Source organism: Chelmon rostratus, chromosome 12 (genome assembly GCF_017976325.1).
Source record: "Chelmon rostratus isolate fCheRos1 chromosome 12, fCheRos1.pri, whole genome shotgun sequence".
NCBI classification, from domain to species: Eukaryota; Metazoa; Chordata; class Actinopteri; order Chaetodontiformes; family Chaetodontidae; genus Chelmon; species Chelmon rostratus.
This window is the reverse complement of record NC_055669.1, coordinates 22,685,796-22,704,787: the sequence shown is the minus strand read 5'-3', so window position 1 is coordinate 22,704,787 and position 18,992 is coordinate 22,685,796. Positions and strand designations below refer to the sequence as shown.

Genomic DNA, 18,992 nt, shown 5'->3' with positions numbered 1-18,992 from the left:
ATAACTCCATCTCTGTCATGTAAAGTCCTGCTGTTTGTTGATGTGTGGTCTGTCCCAGTAGTGGCTAATTGTTTTCTTTTAATTAATACCATGTGGTGAAACTGAAGTTCCCATCTGAACCCCATCAATGACAACTTATTCATCACTTAGTGCTGCTTGTGAGTGTGAGAGCCTGCCTCCAACCACAGAGCTGCTGAATTCATGAGGAAACAACAGACTGAACAGTGCACCTCTCTCTCTCTCTCTCTCTCTCTCTCTCTCCCTCCCTCCTCCTTCAGTCGGGTTTGAGGAGATCTCTCTTGGAGCTGGAGAGGAGAGGTTGGCCGTCTCTCTCCTCCAGCAGCCGCCGGGCTTCTCTGCAGCCTCCCGCCGCTTCATCATGGATCTGTGGACTAAAAGAGTCGCTGGGATTATCGCTCAGGTCGCCCTGCTTCTCTGCAGCTCGTACGGGACAACCGGAGAAGGTGAGCAGGCTGTGCGCTTTTTACACTTTTCCCGGAGGAGACGCAGCGAGTCCGGGCAGCGCAGACCCGGAGAGGCGGTTTGAAACGGGGCTTCACTCTTCTGTCAAACCGCATGGGAAAATATAAGGCTACTGATTTCTGGATTCAGTGATATTCAGCAATTTGTCACGTTTACTTGTTCTGTTGACTTGGATAAAGTGCAGGTTTTTCTTTCTTTAAACTGGGATTCTGCGCGTCTCAGTTACGCGTCAGCGCTCGATTGTAAAGGAGAAATAAGAAGAGTTTAAGTGGTTTGTTGTGAATGATGATGATTAAATGTTCTGATATTTATAAGGACTGGAATGGTTTTAAAAGTTGACAGCTGTCCTAGTTATATATAGTTAATAGTTTCCTTTATTCAGGCTGTTTTGTCGCATTTTGTTTAGCGGTTTTACTTCGAGGGTTAGAATTGTTATGTTCCTTCATGGGAAGCTTTGCGTAATCCGAGGATGCTGTTGCTCTGGAGAGAAATGTTCAAAGACGCGTTCAGAGCCAATAGAAACATGTGACTCTCACCCCAACGTGTTAGGAGCCAGTTCATCCACCGTGCGCGCAAAAACAACGCTGTCGCTTTGTTCTCTGGTTAATTTGGCGCTCGGCGCAGCGTGATGTGCAGCCTGGAACTGAGCCACGTCTGTGCTCACACACTCCAGAGAGCAGCCGGGGTGTGAAGGTGTGCGTGAGAGAGGTAAAGGTAGCAGCCTCTGCAGGTTGGAGAGGTTAGAGTGGGACTGGGAGGCTGCAGGTTGGATGATCTGACCTCTGCGGTGGAGAAATGAAGGAGGAAATGTGTGTTAAGTTATTTCAGGTGACTGCATTACCCTGTTAATAGGCAGTTTAGCTCAGCAGTTAATGTGCAGGTGTGTCTGCTCCTTAGCATGAGGAGGGCAGGTGAAACAAAGAAATCCAAGAGAAGAGATGGAGGGAATCCAGATGGAGGGAGGATAGAGGTGAATTGAGATGAATCTCGGTGTGTAATGAGACATGCTTGAAAAAAAAATGAAGCAGATGGCTGTAAAATTCCTCCATCTCTTCACAGTTTTGTGCTTCTCTTTCACATATCATTGATATGCCATCAGATCCTCTCTTTCATTCTTCTTTTCTGTGTTATATTTGATCTCTTTTTTGTGCTTTTACTTGCTTCCTTGCCTTTATACTTCTCCCTTCCCGGCTCCCTTTTGAGTTTTAATCCTCTGTACGACAGACCGTCTCTCACACATCATCATGAAAATGTCACATGAAGCACCGTGCACAGTGATGACTGAGGTCTGCTGCAGTTTAATGGAAAGCCAGTGGGCTGTGAGACGGTCGAAGAGCGACGTAAGACTGATCGCTCCTTCTACAGGGGGACAGATGGGAGAAGAGATGATATGAGGAGGAGTATGCTGTTAGAACAGATCTGCAGTTCCTCCTGCCTGAAAGAAACATCTACAGCGTAACCAAAAGTTTCTCAGTCCTTTCCCTCTGCCCTTTCCTTTCTGTCTCTTCACCTCCTGCTGTTCCTGCTCTTTTTCTGGCTGTTTTCGGACTCTGGTGCTGACTCTCCGTCTTCTCCTCTTCCTCTGCTCGTTGTTCTTTTCTCTCTGTGTCCTCCCCCTGCTGTTTTCTGTCAGCTCCTCTTTCTCTCTCGTGTCAACAAATCTCACTCTCCTTGCTGCTTCCCGTCTCCCTCTTCTCCTCTTTCTCTTTCTCTCTCCACGCTTGCTTCGTCTTTTTTGTCCCTCCTCCACCCAGATCTCTGCCCTGCTGCTGTGTCGCTGGATCCTTCCTCCCTAATCCCTCCTCTGTACCTTCCCCCCTGCTGCATGTCTTCCACCTGTTTCTTGGCTAAATCTCCCGATTTCTCTCTCTGTACTCTGTACTCTTTTTTCCCCTCTTCTTCTGCAGGTGATTTAATCTTTCTGTCACCAACTCCTTCTGTACAGCTATGAGTTGAGCTTCACTCATAAGGGGATTTAACACCAAAACCAGTGCGAATGCTTCAGTTTTTCCCCTCAGTTTGATTCCTGTCAGGGTGTAAAAACCTCTGAAACAGCATTAAGACCACAGCGAGACACTAAAACCCTCCACAGAGGCTCAGAGTGATGACATTGATTCATTCATTGCATGTTTTACAGTTTGTTCTCATGCAGTTATGTTCACTATAAGTGGTTCTATCTGTAATTCTTCCTCTTCGGTTTTGGTTTTCCTGTCTTAGCCATTCACCCCGCCCTCCCCTCCTCTGTCTATCTCTCTGTTTATCTCTCCCGGCCTGACCCAGCAGCACACTCATCATGCACGGACCATAAACCACAGCAGCATAATAAGTTAAGACTGCAGAGGTGGAGGGATCCCAGCCGCAGGTTTCAGACTCAGCCTGACATCTCCTTCCCCCCTGCAGACAGTTCACTGTTCATTATGGAGGCGGTACTAAATGACAACAAAGTAGAAATACATATTTTAACAGCCGCAGATGGCACTCAGATGACTTGTTAGCCGGAGGAGTGAAGTGCTGGGGTTTATGTGATGAGATTCAAGGAAGTCAGCGTGTGAAACAGCTACCCGCAGGGCAGTAAAGTCACTGTGCGTTTAATCGCCTTCTGATATTAACAGCAGGATAAAGTCACTGTGTGTTTTGTAATAGCTTCTCACATGAAGGTTGTAGAATAGGTTAGGTCGGGCTTGCAGAGAATGTAATTTAACCAAAAGGTGTGATCAGACAGGAGCCACTGTTTCTCACGGGGATATGAAGAGAACTGTTAGTTCAGGTGTCGACGTTAAAGGAGTATTAAGATATTTTTCTGGCCACTTGGGGGCAGCAGAACAAACGGTAAGCATCGTTAACATATCATTGCTTCGTAAAATTGTTAGGAACCATTTGGTACATTTAGAGTTGTGTTTCTGGCTGTCTGATGAAGGTAAGTCTATAGGGTTGCAAAGAGATGGTAAATATGTGGATAATTTCTGGTTAATTTTGCACAATTTCAATATAAAAATAGTACTTTTTAGTATAGAATTGTTAATATTCGGGAGGAAATACACATACAAATGCAATACTTATGGCAAGTGTTGGTTGAAACATAGCCTGCATGCTCACATTTGTAAATTAGCACTAAACACAAAGGACAATTGGACTTTGGTGCAATAAAGCAAGGTATTGCACAAATTAAAAGTTGGTCCTGCTCATAGTGGTTTCATAGGAGAAGTCAGGTGATCACTGAAGTCAGCAGGATTCATCTCCTCTTCATCCGTCCAGTGTTGCCTTCAATAGAGCCAGCATGACAAAAAATGTGAACGCGTGCCATTGATGCAAAAATACAGCTGAAAAACAGCACAACTTTTTTTTTTTTTTTTTTTTTTTTTGCTGACCTTGTCCGAATAACATTGACGTCAACAACAATAAAGTCTGCTCGATTATTCTTCCAGAGCAGAGGGACACGAGTACAGACTGCCATGTCTCTAATTGTGCCCTCAGAAAGTTTTGATCTCTCATGAGTTATTTCGTTCTGGTTCTTTTTACTGTTTCTTCAAGCAGTACAACACTGCCTTGGATGTATTTCTACATTAATTAGTGGATTATTTAATTAGTTTTGCTGTGTTGTTAGGCTGCGTTTCCTCAGTTGCCTTCAGAAATTCTCCGGATTCTTGCACTCGTTCTTTTTCTGGGTAATTCAACTGTTTCTCAAAGCACTGAAGACATGTGAATCCTCTTGTTAAATGTTAACTGTAATTATACATGAAGGCCTGCGTTGTGCTCATATGCAACCGTTAATACCAGCTTGGGGGGGGGGGCAAACTCTATTATTGATTGACAGAGCTTGAGTTCTTCGTGACTGTTGTGCCCTTACAGTGAAAAACACAAAGGCCTTCATTATGCAACAGTGGATTTGATTGAAGCAGATGGTGAGTTTTTTAATCATTTACTCTGTGCTTTTCACTTTCTAATATAAGAAAATTAATTTCTTTATTTAGTAAATTAGCTATTTTAATTTCAATTTCAGTTTTTTCTTGCTATATTTCAACATCATTATTTTTGCTATAACTATGCTGTGATGTGTCATGTCAGTGTTTAGTTAAACCATAAAACAAGCTGTTACCACTATAAAAGCATAGGTTTGGCACACAGGGACAGTTTGACGAGGACACTCAGGCTCACCAATGAAATGGACTGTAAATTAAAAAAACAACGAAAGGCTTCCTATTCCTACTTATTGGTGTTTTCATAGAAAAAAAATATAATTTTTTTTTAAAGGGGTACTCCAGGAATTTAGCATTGCACTTTCGTGAAGCTGAGGGAGGCACAAGAAGAAGACAAAAAGAATAAAAAATCAAAGTGGCAGAGACCAAGATACCTTAATTCTCCAAAACCACTACATTTCCCACCATGCAGCTCAGACTGTCTTTGGTTTGGCCATCGCTGCCTTGGAAACACCAACACCTTTCAAACTCCCCACCTGAACACAGGACGTTTGTTCAAAACATCAGCAACATAAGACCATAGAAAGCCGTCATCCCCTGTGTATATGAGCTGGACTGCTGTGTCGGTGTGAGACATTCATGTATGACACTCTCCCCGCTGTGGGTTTACATTAATTGGATTGGCCCTGGGTGTTTAAAGCAAACATGAGGTTAAAGTTATGCAAGCGAACTTACATGAAGGCGTAGCCGCCTTGAGTGAAAGAGGCGCATCTGACCCGCTGCTGAACACAGTAACTAATCCGTCCCCGTGGAGAAGACTGTCCCTGCCTCTCCACTGCTTCCTCAGGCTGAGGCTGTGAATCAGAAAGTCGCAGTGGAGACGCTTGCTTCAGTGCGGCAGTGGTCAGAGAGCAGAGGACATAATGTACATTAACGCTCCTCAGTGTGAGCTTACACAGAACAATTCAGTTACAATGAAATTGATGAAAGAGATAATAAAAAATATGGACTACAACAGAAGTATAACAAAACCGAATTAATGTGTGTATGTTATTACTTATACATCCAAATTTATACAAATGCAAATTTTAGGATGATGACACGTAATTTAAGCACATTTTTAATCACGTCAAGTGATTATATAAGGGTTAGAAATCAGGATGTGATCACGTAGTTATCTGGCACAAGGATGGATCAATGCTATAAAAGTAAGGAAGCCATGCGTGTTATAATATTTCAGACAGCAAATTACTACTGAGGGATCCAATCAAAAGAGCTGGATGGACAAATGAAGGAAAAGCACGATGGACAGAAAACACGGTACAGGCCACCATGACGTTAGCATCGACAGACAACGGCTGGATTAAAGAATTTACTGCCTCACAGGAAATTCCTTTGGTAAGTGGGAGGAGTCTGGCATTTAAGAGCCACAGCCAAAAGAAAAACGAGCTCGCTCAGACCAATATGTTGTCCTTCAGTCGTTTATTCCTGAGAGAGCCCACCTATTGTTCATCATTCACTTAATAATCCTCTTGACTTCTCTCCACACGTCATTTACTTCAGTGCGCTGCCAGCGCCTGGGGCAAGGTCTGTCCGAAGCCGTTTATCAGAGCGAACGGCAGGAGCTGAAATCCGTCCTGAGAGATTATGATGTTTGCGTTTCTTCCTTCAGAGTAATTCAGCATCTGTGCGGCGAAACTAGATGATGACTTATCTGTGAGGGAAGCACTTGGACAGTTTTATTCCAAATCTCTGCAGATCAGTTGTGCAGGGGAACATCTTGTCCTGTAAATAAAGCTATTTCAGGTGTGCATTTTTATAAACACCAAAAGTAAACCTGTGGTTGCTGGGACTCGTCATCGCTCATGTGCAAGGTGCAGTTATGTGACTGACAGAGGCAGCCAGGTTGTTTTTTGGTAGCCAGCATCAAAGCTAGCCCAGCTAGCCGCACTGAAAAGCAGAGAAGCGGACCATTGTTACTGTGCTTGAAGTAAAAACTCAGCAAAATCCCAACTAGTATTCATTTGTTTAGGTTCTTACAGTTATACTGTATTTTGATTTTAGGATTTTATTTCGAGGTGGTACTGTAGTCATACGAAACTTGCAATTGTGTCCAAAGTGGAGCCAGTCCTCACAAGAAGAAGCACAGAAAGTCAGCAGGTACCCCGTCGCACCTTATGTTGCCCTCTAGTGGCTGTAGTAATTATGACGGGAGCAAAGCAGGAAGACTAGATGACGTTAATGGTCAATACCGTTGTTTTTTTTTTTTTTATTAGCATGACCAAGACTGTTCCATAACCTTAACCATGTGTTTATTATTGTAACCATGACAACAAAAAGTGATGGTTACAAAAGTAGGGGGACAAAAGTACTTATTGTGACCCAAACCACGATCTTTTCCTGAACTAAAATCCTTTTTCGTACCTGAACCAGAGCAAAACCCACATCACATCATCAAACCGATTTAGATTTCAACAGATTTATGACGGTTTTCAAAGGCACAGAAAAAAGAAAATGTGTCCTCCATCAGTCACATGAGTCTCACCCTGCGTTTAGAGGACCTGGCAGTTCTTTAGTCTCCATCTGATAATCCAGGAAGTCTCATTGAGTTCAAGATCTCTTTTTCAAAAGAGACCTGAGAGCAAATGACATATATACAAGACTGCAATAAGGTGAGTCAGTCACATAAACCAATTGCCACACAAATACTCAATCAATTATTAGTCTATATTATCAGTTGGAGCTAAACCATCCTGTGATCTGGTGCTGTGGTTGCTCCCTTTAAACTCCCCTGAGGCTGTTACTGTAATATCAGTAACTTGGATATCACTTATAAATGAAAACACCTGTATGCTGTAGTTTAAAATTACGGACAGAGATGACTCCTTCCTCTTCATCTTCAGATCATGTTCTGCGCCAAATTGTGTGTAAAAACGGGGTCACGTTACATTCAATACACGATGAGCTATGATCCACCCACACGGCCTGTCATTTATTCATATAATGCTACTATCTTCTGCAGCGGGCTCTGCAGTGGCAGAAATGAAGTGTTTTTTGGCTCTGAAGTCATTAATCATGTTGCTCATCATCCACACATGACGGATGGACAGCTGCACTCACTTTCCAAACTGAAGTCTTCAGGAATGCTGTCCGTCTTCCTCTCTCTCTCTCTCTCTCTCTTGGTCTCATCAGCCTTCCCTGAGGTTTTTATCTCCCCTCTGAGCTGATTTAGAGCCACTGGAGTGTGTGCTATAATCATAGCCTAATGACAGATAATCTCAAGAACACTAAATGACTTTAATCTGAGCCTAATGACAGATAATTCCACTACACTCCCACTGCGTGTGTGTGTGTATGCTGATTTGCTGGGTGTTAAGATGACGGCAGCCCACTGGGGTCGCAGGAGACCCGGTCGTCCTCAAGGGGACATGTTTTGATCCTAATGCTGGTTTTCTTAGTCTGTTTATTTTGTGCCTGCAGAGAGAAAGAAAGGCGTCCCGTTGCTGTTGAGGTTTTGTCAGGTGAAAGTCGAGGTGAATTCAGTCACATCCAGACGGGCTCTAACTTCTTTTGCTCCCTGACTTTCAGCTGAGATCACGCCTCTGAGAGGCGGACGTGAAAGGCAGCCGATCATGAATTCTTTCGCCTTGATCTTATCACGAGTGTTCCTGCGAATTTAATCAAATTAAAGACAGAGAGGCTCCGTTATTCACATATTTGAAGCTGAAGGGAGTTATCGAGATGCCGGTGGCTGAGTGGCAAACTCGGATGTGTGAAGGCTATTGGGCTCTTCAGAAAGAGCTGGTTATTTAAGCTGTGGAGACTCCGGGGGAATATTAGGGGTGCTTGACTAAATCTCTGAGTGTCCCTCGTCTTCTCCAGGATTAATCTGGTAAAGGAAACACTGAGGTTGGTGCAAATTCAGCAGCCGAGCTCAGGTGTGGTACAGCCCTGTCTCGTATGAATTTATTGCTTTTCAGCGAGCCGGTTGTTTGTGTGGAGGAGAACATAAAGCTGTGAATAAAAAAATAAACTACTGGGGGTGAATACGATGAAATTTAAACCTACCGGTCCTGTTTGATTCATGAGGGGGCAGCATCAGCGAGAGCCAGGATGAGGAAAAAGGAAAGCAGCTGAGGATAAATCCCCGCCGTATGTCTTCTTTCCTGTCATTTATGGAAATGTGCGCAGGCATAGTGGAGCCATGAATGAGATCTGATGAAGTCAAGGTTACAGAACGAATGTGGGGCCACCAGTCATGAATCTGGATTTACTAACCCAGGAACAGGTAGTTAAGTGAGGAGCTGACAGAGGACTGCTGTCCATCCATTTGATATTAGGACCTGCTGCACTGCTGTATTTGTTCTGAAGGCCGTCCCCAGAAGAAGTCTGGCTCCCAAAAAATGAAGCCATTCGTCATGTGTGGTTGTCATAACCTCAGATGACTTGTTGTCGCTTCAGCCGCTGGATGTGCTCCACCTGCGGAGGTCATGGTACTCTGTCAGTCATGTTGAGCGGCACCTTCCCCACCATTCTCTCCTCTGTGGTTCACTTTCACGTATGAGCTTTTAAAAACTGTTCAAAAGTGTTGAACCGGCTTTACTGGCTAAGTATGCATGCACATACTCTGGTTTAGAGATCAATGTACTTGCATAGGAAAAAAGGCCATACAGGAGACTGTACAATTATGGTTAATCCAACTTCTAAAGTTGACTGCAGGTCTGTGACTGAATGCAAACACTGGCCTCTGTGTAATCTGTGTAATTTCATTGTGAACTCCCAGTGAGAACTTGTCAGTTTGTTAGTTTATTAATTTACTTAAAGGGACAAGTGACGGTAATGATGAATTAATGATGTATTCAAAAATATTAGGAAGCTGTAACGAATATGTACAGAAATGCCTGTTTAAAAAACCAAAGGTAATTGAAGTATATAAGGATGTAACAGCAACTTTTTGGTTACATACGAGTATGAACATGACTGTTAATTAAGAACGTTTCATTAAATAAAGATCTGACGCAGCTTTTCTCTTTGTTTTGTATGTTAGATGTGTGAGATCCTGTTGGGGTTGTTCTGTAGTTGTTCTGTGTACATTTAGTAAATGGATTACTGATGCGCCTGCTGTCACATTTTATCTCAGGGAGTTCAGTAAATGTCTTTGTGTCTGTTTGGGCAACCTTGGGTCAGTCAGCACTGTTCGAAGAGACGGATTCTTTTGTTTGTTGTTTCGGCCTTGATTCACCCTGAATCTTATTTCTTCAGTTATTTGTCGCAGCTTCACCCTGATGGAGTAATAAATTATTTGTCTTTTATCTCAATCCAGCCTTCAAACTTCAGACCTGTTGAATTCATCATTTTCAGTTGTATTCCCATTGATTCGTCATTATTCATTTAGCTGTTCGTTAACGTTGTTCACTCACTCACTCAGGATGTTGTGGGAAGTGTGACTGATAAAACAATGATTATTTTTCACTTGACTGCATCTACACCAGTGGTCCTAATCAATGCAAAACACATTTGGCAACAGGATCAAAGCCAGAAGTTATTGCTTGTACATTATATCACAGGAAAGGCAGCTGTTGGTATGTTTCTGTTTCGCGTTTCTTCCACAACTAGCAAGCTGCTGCTGTGAGTTTGACATTGCCTTTACTCTCACTTGAACCTACTAAAAAATGATGAAATACAGGCTCTACATCAAGCCACAGAGAGAGACAGGTGGTGTTGCCGAGCTCTGGAGACCGCTGTGCATTTTAATGTCACATTTTCATATGCCCTCGCTACATTAGAATAACAAGTCTCACCTTGAAAAATCTGAAAAGCGGCCCCTTAATGTGTTACTTATAAACTCTGCATTGTTTTAAATTTTCGTGAGGCTAATATCTCTCTTCATCATAGCTCATCCAGGCTCGAATGTGTCCTCGCTGCACACCGAAATAGCTGATTGCGGCCTAACGCGGTCACTGCTGTGTATTTTTTATGAAGTCAGGACTGCGTGACCACAGCTCTGCAGACTGCTGCTCTGGAGTGACTGCTGATGAGAAGAAGCAGGGCCGGTCAGTTTGTATTAGAGAGGAGGACAGAGCTGAGTCAGTGGCCGTTAAAGGCTGAATTTCAACACAACAAGACAGAGCTTCATCAGAGCTAATGCGCTGAGGTGAAACAGGAGGAGGAGGAGGGTGGGAGGACTGAAGGGGGCTAAGGGGAGGAAGGAATGATGATAAGAGGAGCGATATAAAGAATGAGAGGATAAACTTTAGGGGTCGGAGTCTGCAGGCTGTCTGGTAGGAGTATTCCCTCTGTGTTTCTCACAACTGCAGTGACATTTTCTACTTGCCTTTCCCATTTTATCCCTCAATGACTTACCTGTGTGTGTGTGTGTGTGTGTGTGTGTGTGTTTACGAGCCACCATCTGCGTTCTGGATGCACCACATCGCATCTCTGAGATGATTTGACTTCATAAGACGAAGCAGCAGGCAGACAGGGAGGACAGGGAGGAGGATGACAGGAAGGACGGCAGGTATGAAGGAAAGTGAGGAGAGAATGAAAGAGGAATTAGGACAGTAAAAGGAGATGAAGGTGGAGGATAGGTGTGAGGTGAGAGAGGGAGAGTAGACGGGTCAATAGAGGTGAAGTGAGGAAACAGAAGATATTGGAGGGATGAGCAGATAGTTCTGCTTGGAGAATATAGCGGTTTCCTCCAGGCTGTTTCCCTGCAGTGACACTCTCAACCGCCTCTACAATTTCACCCCCCGCTGGCTTTTGAGCGTGTGTGTGTATGCATTTATGTGTATCTGTGTTTTCATGCTCAGCTCTCAGTTTTGCAGAGGCCTGCAAGTCATGGCTTTTTGCAAGGCTGCACTGGTATAAATATTAATGTCGAGCCAAAAAAAAAAAAGGGATTGGTGATATCTGAAATTCGAAGAAAGAGGCTCTTTCAGACTGGGATTTCCTCTGCCCCTCTGTGTTCCTCACACTCTGCTCTCTGTAAAGGATACAATGCACTTCAATATTTGTCCTTTCCAGCTATATTTGCAGTGATGATGAGGCTTTGCACCCGCCATGGTATGTAGGTAGTGGTAATTGTGACATTTTAGATTAGATTTTAGATTTAGACTTTCTTTAACTTGTAGTCAACTTCTCATTGCTAATTCCATCGCCATGCCAGTGTACATAAAAGAAGTTACACTGCTCTCTATAATCACACTGTGGTCGGGGGCAGCAGCAAAACATATTGTAGCCCCCTAGAAAAAGGCCCACCTAGAAAAATCAATATCAGTTTAAGTGTATACCACATTAAGAACAAGCCCTCTCCATTGGGGAACTGAAGCCGTTGGATCGCTCTCTTGTACCGGACTCCTTTAACAAAAACAGTGATTTTACCTCACAGGACACAGGAGCTGCTGGTCTGCTGCTGCCTCGATTGGTTTGTTTGTGTTATTGTGTGATTTCGGTGTTTTAAAGGGTTTGTTCTGAACATGCTAAGACACAAAAGTCACCCAATATTAAAAGCAAACCAACCAATCAAGGCAACGGAAGACAAGCAACTGTTCTGCGAGGTAAAAATTGGTGTTTTTGTCAAAGGAGTGTGGTTGCTTCAGTTTCCTGTCTGACGGCAAGGCAAAGTATTGAACATATTCTAAATACATTGTGCACTTCAACTCTGAAATAACCCTTTAAGGGTTAAAGCAAGGCCATCTTTAAAGTTGCAAAGCTACAATGGGCTTTTTTCACAGCAGACATTTTTACTCGTCATAGCAGGAAAAGCACAGGTGCTACTAACATGAACAATGGCTCTGTTTTATATGAGTGTAAGTCATGACAGCGTGACAGTGAGTCAGCATGCACAATACCAGGACCTTGAAGCTGAAGCAGCTTAATGGAATTCAGCCGCCATTAATTTTATTATTTACACGTGTGTTTACCCGACTGTGACATGTTGAAATGTCTTTCACGAAACACTTACAAGGCTACATAAAGAACTGCTGCAGGCTACACTGTTGCTAACTAGGATATATCATGATTTGGCTATTGTTTGATTCATTGCTCAAGCATATATCTTTTAAACTATGCCTCTAGTTTAATGAAAAAATAATTTGCAGCAGACTGAAGAGAGAGTTATATGGTTATATCATTTGATGCTTAAGGGGTTTGCATGACATTATGTCCCATTCAGTACAGTACATTATGTTATTACATGGTGCAATAGTGCAGTGATTAAAGAGGTCCACAATGACACTAAATCCCCACCAACTACATTCTGTACCTGATCCTAAACGCTCCTGTAGTAGAGGCAAGAGGAAAGATAATGTTCCCATAGGGATTTTATTCTGCATGAGTTATCATAGTCTGGAAAAGCAATCTCGACTTATGCCAACAGATGTTTAGTAAGTGGACTCTCAAAGCAGTCTGACGCTGCTGCAGCAGGGTGTAGCTGCTGGAGGTTTTCAGGTTTTGATCGGTCACATCGCGGCAGTATGATAAATTCTAACCCAGAGAACCGAACAGCAAAAAATTGAATTTCTCCGAAGTACATTATCAACTCAGAGATAAAATTGACCTCAAGCTTCAGCAAAAGATTAAATTAAAGGTAGGCGGAGAACAAATGTGTGTAATATGGTCTGGAGGAAGAGTCCTCTGCTGCCTAACCACCATCACCAGCATCACCCTGAACAGGAAGCAGAGCGTCTCTTTGCTGTGGAGAGTGTGGGCTGTTCGTTTATGTGTTATCTGGTGTAAATGTTCTGTTCTTAAAAAGCCTGAACGATTCAAGACGATCAAATTGCAAAAGTTTTTACAACTCGTGCAACAGACAGCTCTGATCTCTTTGGACTGAAGTTTCTGTTCCATCAGACTTTCTGAAGATCAATCTGTTCAGAAGGATGTGACCATTCCCACACGCTCTGACAGGAGAGACTCACCACCATGTCGTACATTTCTGACTGGTGCTCTAATTGGAGTCTGTCAGGGTTTCGACCGCAGCTTCCTCCAGTTACACTGTCGCGTGAGGGTTTAGTAGTTCAGAGTGAAGCTTCTGCATCAAAGCTTTGTCTCCACATCTTCTGCAGAAGGACAGAAACTCTTCTCTTAGTTAAAGAAATCTAAGCATCCTTTGTGTTTCCGGCCTCAGGAAAGCTGAGCTCCGAGTGTTTGAGACGCAGGAGACGATGGAGAACATCACATTATCTGCAGAGAGGTTTCTTTAAAGAACACTTATCTTCTAATGTCTCCGGAGGGAGGGTGGCTGTAAAGTAAAACTAAGCAGATGCTGTGACTGCAGCTCCTGTTGTGGTTTAGTGAAGGTGTAAAGAGGCTGTACACACACGCACACACACACACACACACACACACCGAAAACCTTTTATAAAACTCCACTATAGCACCAGTAGGAGGGATTTTTAATCTCCTGAAGTAATGTGATTACTTTTTTCTGCAACAAATAGTGTACAGTTTGGTTACAGTCAGGAAAAGGTTGTGATTTCGGTTCGGTTCGCTTTTGCTGTTGTGTAATTAGTAAATAAATGCAATATGTAATTGGTCACAACAGTTGATGTGCATCATCTCACCTTGTACATCGTTGTTGCACGAGCTCAGAACATCTGGGTGGAGGTTGAGGTGGAGGGATGAGTGTAAACACAGACTCAGACACTGGAACCCAGGGTTTGTATTGAAGCTGAGCAATTAATCGAAATATTATCCTAATTGTAATGTGGCCATTAAGGTAAAATGTGAAACAACATACAATTAAAGAGGAAACATTGTGATGCTACGGGGAGAATGGAATGCAAAATGACCACTCCCACTACAATCGTGACTCATATTGTCAACACTCTCAAAATAATTGCTGTATGGTTCTTTTTGCATCACGCTCAGCCTTAGTTTGAACAGTTAACACTGCTTTGTTTTAAGCGTGAGCACAATCTTTGCATAAATCCCTCACTCTGTGCTCTTCACTCTATGTCAAAAAGAAAGCCTCAACCTTAGATCAATGGATTGCAGGTCTGTAATTTGCTGTTTTGGCATCAGTATTTTCTGCATTATAACTCCATCAGCTGAAGCAGTGCTGTTTTTTTTCCCCCCCATGTTATGAGTCCCCAGTGTCCCATTGAATTTAATGTCTCACTTTTGAAAGAAATTAATTTTGCTATGACGATGTGAATATCTTTGCGCTTTTTGCCTGAATGACAGAAGCAAATTAACTTTTTTTTTCTCTGGATATGTGCTAATATTTTCCATTAAGAGGCAAATATATTCAAATCACTTACTTACTGCAGCTGGTAAATTAGTAGATATTTTATGATACAAATCTCCCCCTGGAGCAATTAGTACCAGTGATGTAGCCTGCAGCATTCCCTCTAAATCTGCATAATTCTGGCGTTCAGGCTGACAGTGAATGAACTGAAGCCTTGTTTCTCAGCAGCTTGTTTCGACTCTCTGTCTGCGTTAATGTGAGTTGAACCTGGCAGTTTAAAGATGAAGAGATTTTAAACGCTGCCGTGATGTGGCTCGTCGCTATTTTGATCACTTCATTTGGTTGATGTCTGTCTCCCACACAGCCACCCACACCGCTGCTCAGTGTGATGCGCCTCACTGAGGATGATTGTTCTATCCTTTCAGAGGCAGCTATAGATTAGTGTAACGCAGAGTGGTGCATGCATTAGGATGCTGTTTGTGCCTTTATGAACCATGTGATAGTGACAGATCTTTAGACAGCAAAGAGAAAATTTTTTATTGGACTTTCTCTCTGGAAGGCTGCAGAAAAATGATCTCCTGATCAACTGATTTCATCTTCAGTGCACTGCTTAAAGGTGGGGACAAATTACAGCCGTTGCTGTGATTATTATTACTACGCCATTATGACTGGACCAGACTGGACCAAGCCTGTTCCAGTCTGGGTGAGCTGGTGTTAAAATGATACAGTGTGTGGTGTTCAAAGAGCTGCTTGACACCAATTTTTAGCTTGAATAAACCCACTTTGTAAATTCAAAAAATGCATTGAAGCCCTGACACACACACACACATGCACACACACGCACACACACACACGATTTCAGAGATGAACTTGAACTTAGCTTAGCAAGTCTTCAGTTCTCTCTTTTCAGGCTTTAGTGCAAATCCAAGATGGCAGCACACGTCTCCACGTCTCTTTGTCCTATGAGAAGTGTCAGTTTTTAATTCTTAGTTTAGCTCAAAGGGTTGAAAACTGACTCTCAAAACCCCGACTACAGCAATGTTTGTGTTTGTGTTGTGTTTTTATATAAATATGCTATATATGCATATGTTACTCCTGCCTTTTGTGGAAACCTGAAAACTTAAAACTCTAAAACTCACAACTTAACACATAAATTTAACCCATAGAAAACACAGTGTTGGTTATATACACAAATTAGATATGATGTATTCATTATTGAGCTTTAGAGGTGCTGGAAGGTGGATTTATTACCTTTGGACATAGGCAGGCTAGCTGTTTTCTCCTGTTTCGACTCCTTATGCTAAGCTAAGCTAAGTGACTGCTAACTGTAGCTTGACATTTACCATACAGATGTGAAAATGCTATCGATCTCATCTGTCAGCAAAAAACTAACAGACACATTTCCACAAAAATGTAATCAGAGTGCAACATAATACAAAATCCACTTTTTGAATTAATAAGTAATTTTACCAAAATTAAATATTTCTTTCAGGATTCTCATAATATAATATTAGAATATTTTTAAAACTGTCAAAATCTGGGAACCAAAACGTGAGAGTGCTTTGTGTCATGACTGAGGCTATTTTATGTTTCAGTGCAGAGGTGACAGTCTTTGCTGCACTCAGTTTCTTTGCTTTTCCTCCTTAAATTGCAGCATAACTGCATACATGTTAGAATAAACTGCATTAAATGCCTCGGTGCGGCCTTTGTAGTTGCGGTGTGGCTGTGCCATATGCTGGTGTGAAGCCTGATCAGATTCTCTCATCCAGTGCTATTAATTATGTGTCAAAGCAATGCTAATTAAACTAGGAGAGGAGAGCTCCTGCCATGTCCTTACCTTCAGGGTATTAGTTAGCACAGTACGCTGCTCTGCATTTCAATTAATCAATTAACAAGTCGGGCCACAGGCAGCTTTAGAACAGATACTGGCTCCTGTTGAATAATTCAGCAGTTTTAATCAGCTTGTTCTATCTGTCACGGCCAGAATATAAATCTAATATGGTGTATAAATTACATTAAAAAATGGTATAAGTGTTATTTTTGGTTTACTGTTCATCTTCACAGCTGATGCTTGTCATCACACATTCTTTAATGAGATCATTATTTTTGTTTTTCTCATTTTTTCAGTCTAGTACCCACCATCGTGAGGGCACAGCCTTTCATTTAGTCCGGTGTCAATCATTTTTGTCGGAATATGTTGAAAAATTAGGTGAAAGCTCCTATTGGAGATAATTAAAGGTGGATTTGGGACATTTGAACTTGTTTGTTTTGTTTTTTTGCCAAGTGTGAACAAAACAGAACACTTTTAAGGCTCAGTTGCACCAGTAATAAAAAACTGCAAAATTTGGGTGAAATTACTTCACCTCAATGAAATCGCTGTGATCATGAGACCCACTGACCAGCTCTCTGCTTACACAATGTAGTGTGAGATTTCTAAGTTTTTCCAAAAGGCTGTTTGAGGTTCTAGAAGATGTTTCTCCTCTCATCCAAGAGGCTTCTTCAGTGTAGCGTGAGGTACATCTGTTTTACGCACTGCACGTTTCTTTACTTCCTGTCAAGTCTACAGTCACGATACCTTCGCTTCCAACCTTAGTGATCACCTTTCGGTGCTTTTTCAGCCTTGTTAAGTTAGCTTTGTGCATACTATAGTACTTACAGTTCATTTCAAATTGACTGTTTTGATTGTTCGACAAATACCTCAGTCTCTTGGCTAACTGTTTGCGACGTTAGCTGTAAAGGTGTGAAAGTTCACAGAGGAGAACTCCACAAAGCTGATCGCCCTCCTCATTTTAACTCGACGCTTTTCTAATAAAATAATAAAAATAATAGATTCATTTTGAGAACTGATTAATTGTTTAAGTCAATTTTCAAGAAAAAGTGTTGAATATCACCGGTGCAACTTTTCTCAGTTTGATATCATTGTAAATTTAATGTCTTTGGGTTTTGGACTGTACATTGGACAAATACATTTGAAGACATCATCTTGGGTTGGCAAATTTGACAGCTATATTTCACTATCCTACAACATTTTATACACTAAATTAATTGATTAACTGCTAAAATAGTCAACAGATTAATTAGTAATGAAAAATTCATGTACTGAGAAAACATTCAGCCACTGTTTGTATCTGACAGCTGAAATGAAATGGGGTAAACAGATAAAAATTAGAAATCGGCCATCCTGGTTATGGTGATGGATGCTCCTGCTCTCTGCACAGACTCATTCTCTGATTTAATGCAATTCTTTCCTTTCATTGTAATCCAGACTCGTGCAACTTGAACTCAAAAGTTGAAGTTGCCTTGTTAAGATACCCCATCGTGCAACATCAAGCCACACAAACACATATTTATATTCCCGCTCTACTTTCAGGCCGGATCTCTTCGGGTCAAACTTGAGGTAGAAGTTGGGCGGATTAGTAAAATGAACATTGACATTTTCTGCTCGAGGATGATTGTTAGTGCTCTGGAGCAAAAACAACCGTCGCTGCAGCCTCATTATCCTGCTTACAGCGACGCGCTCTGAATAGCTAAACAAGTCGGGCCGGCTCATACTGAGAAGCACTGAACTCTGGGTTTGCGGGGCTTATAGAGCTCTGTAGTGCAGGACCTTCTGTTCACTGCTGTTTGTTGAGGTGATGGATGGAGCTCATCGGTATTCAGGGTCTCCAGCTCTGTCATGGACTCTGTGGGTGCTTTGCTATTCAACAAAACGGTAAAGAAGTGGACAATGCAGGTGAATGAGCCGTGGTCTCCCTCTCTGTCTTTCCTGTGCCAAGTATTAGTCTGCCTATCATGTCAGCGGTGATTAATTGTGCTTGACAGTGCCAAGGCCTCGGCACTCCAGAGATTTAAAAAAGAAAAAAAAAAAAATCTTTTGAGACTCTTTACTGCCATCAGATTCACAGTTTATTCACCCCGAATGATAAAACTGACACTGGGGGTAGATGGATGGGCTGTAGGAGAGAGGTTTGACTCTTTCTCTCCCTCTAAATCCTTCTCAGGAACCAGAAACGATTAAACATTCATTTGATGGGAGGATATTTTATTGAGATGAAAACCCATATCCCATCACTCAAATGTGAATATCATGGTCGCTGAAGTTCTGCATTACCCTGGAACTTCCCTTCTGTCATTTTTTCACTTGAGGAGGAAACAGCGTCACATTTTGGCAAAGTATTAGTTCAGTTAATGCTGTTATTTTCTACCACAGTAGATTTAAGACAGCAGAATCATTTCCTATCTTCCGTTATAGGCTGAGAAGTCACCTTATCTCAGCTCAGTTGCGTCTGTGTCCTCAGTAACCTCCTCTTGAATATTTTCCTCCTGAATTTACATATCTTGAAACAAAGCTGCTCTCATTTTCCAAGCTTTATTCCCCATAACAGACCTTCTAATTTCATGGA

At 42.2% G+C, this 18,992-nt stretch overlaps 1 protein-coding gene across 1 annotated transcript in view; it reads left to right on the top strand.

Moving 5' to 3' along the window:
- The first annotated feature begins 364 nt into the window (after positions 1–364).
- LOC121614460 (contactin-associated protein-like 4) overlaps positions 365–18,992 on the top strand; it is a 93,305-nt gene continuing 74,677 nt past the window's right edge. The window contains exon 1 of the mRNA XM_041948322.1: positions 365–464. Coding sequence (XP_041804256.1) covers positions 380–464 — 85 coding nt within the window. The 5' untranslated portion in view covers positions 365–379. The remainder of the gene's footprint in view (positions 465–18,992) is intronic.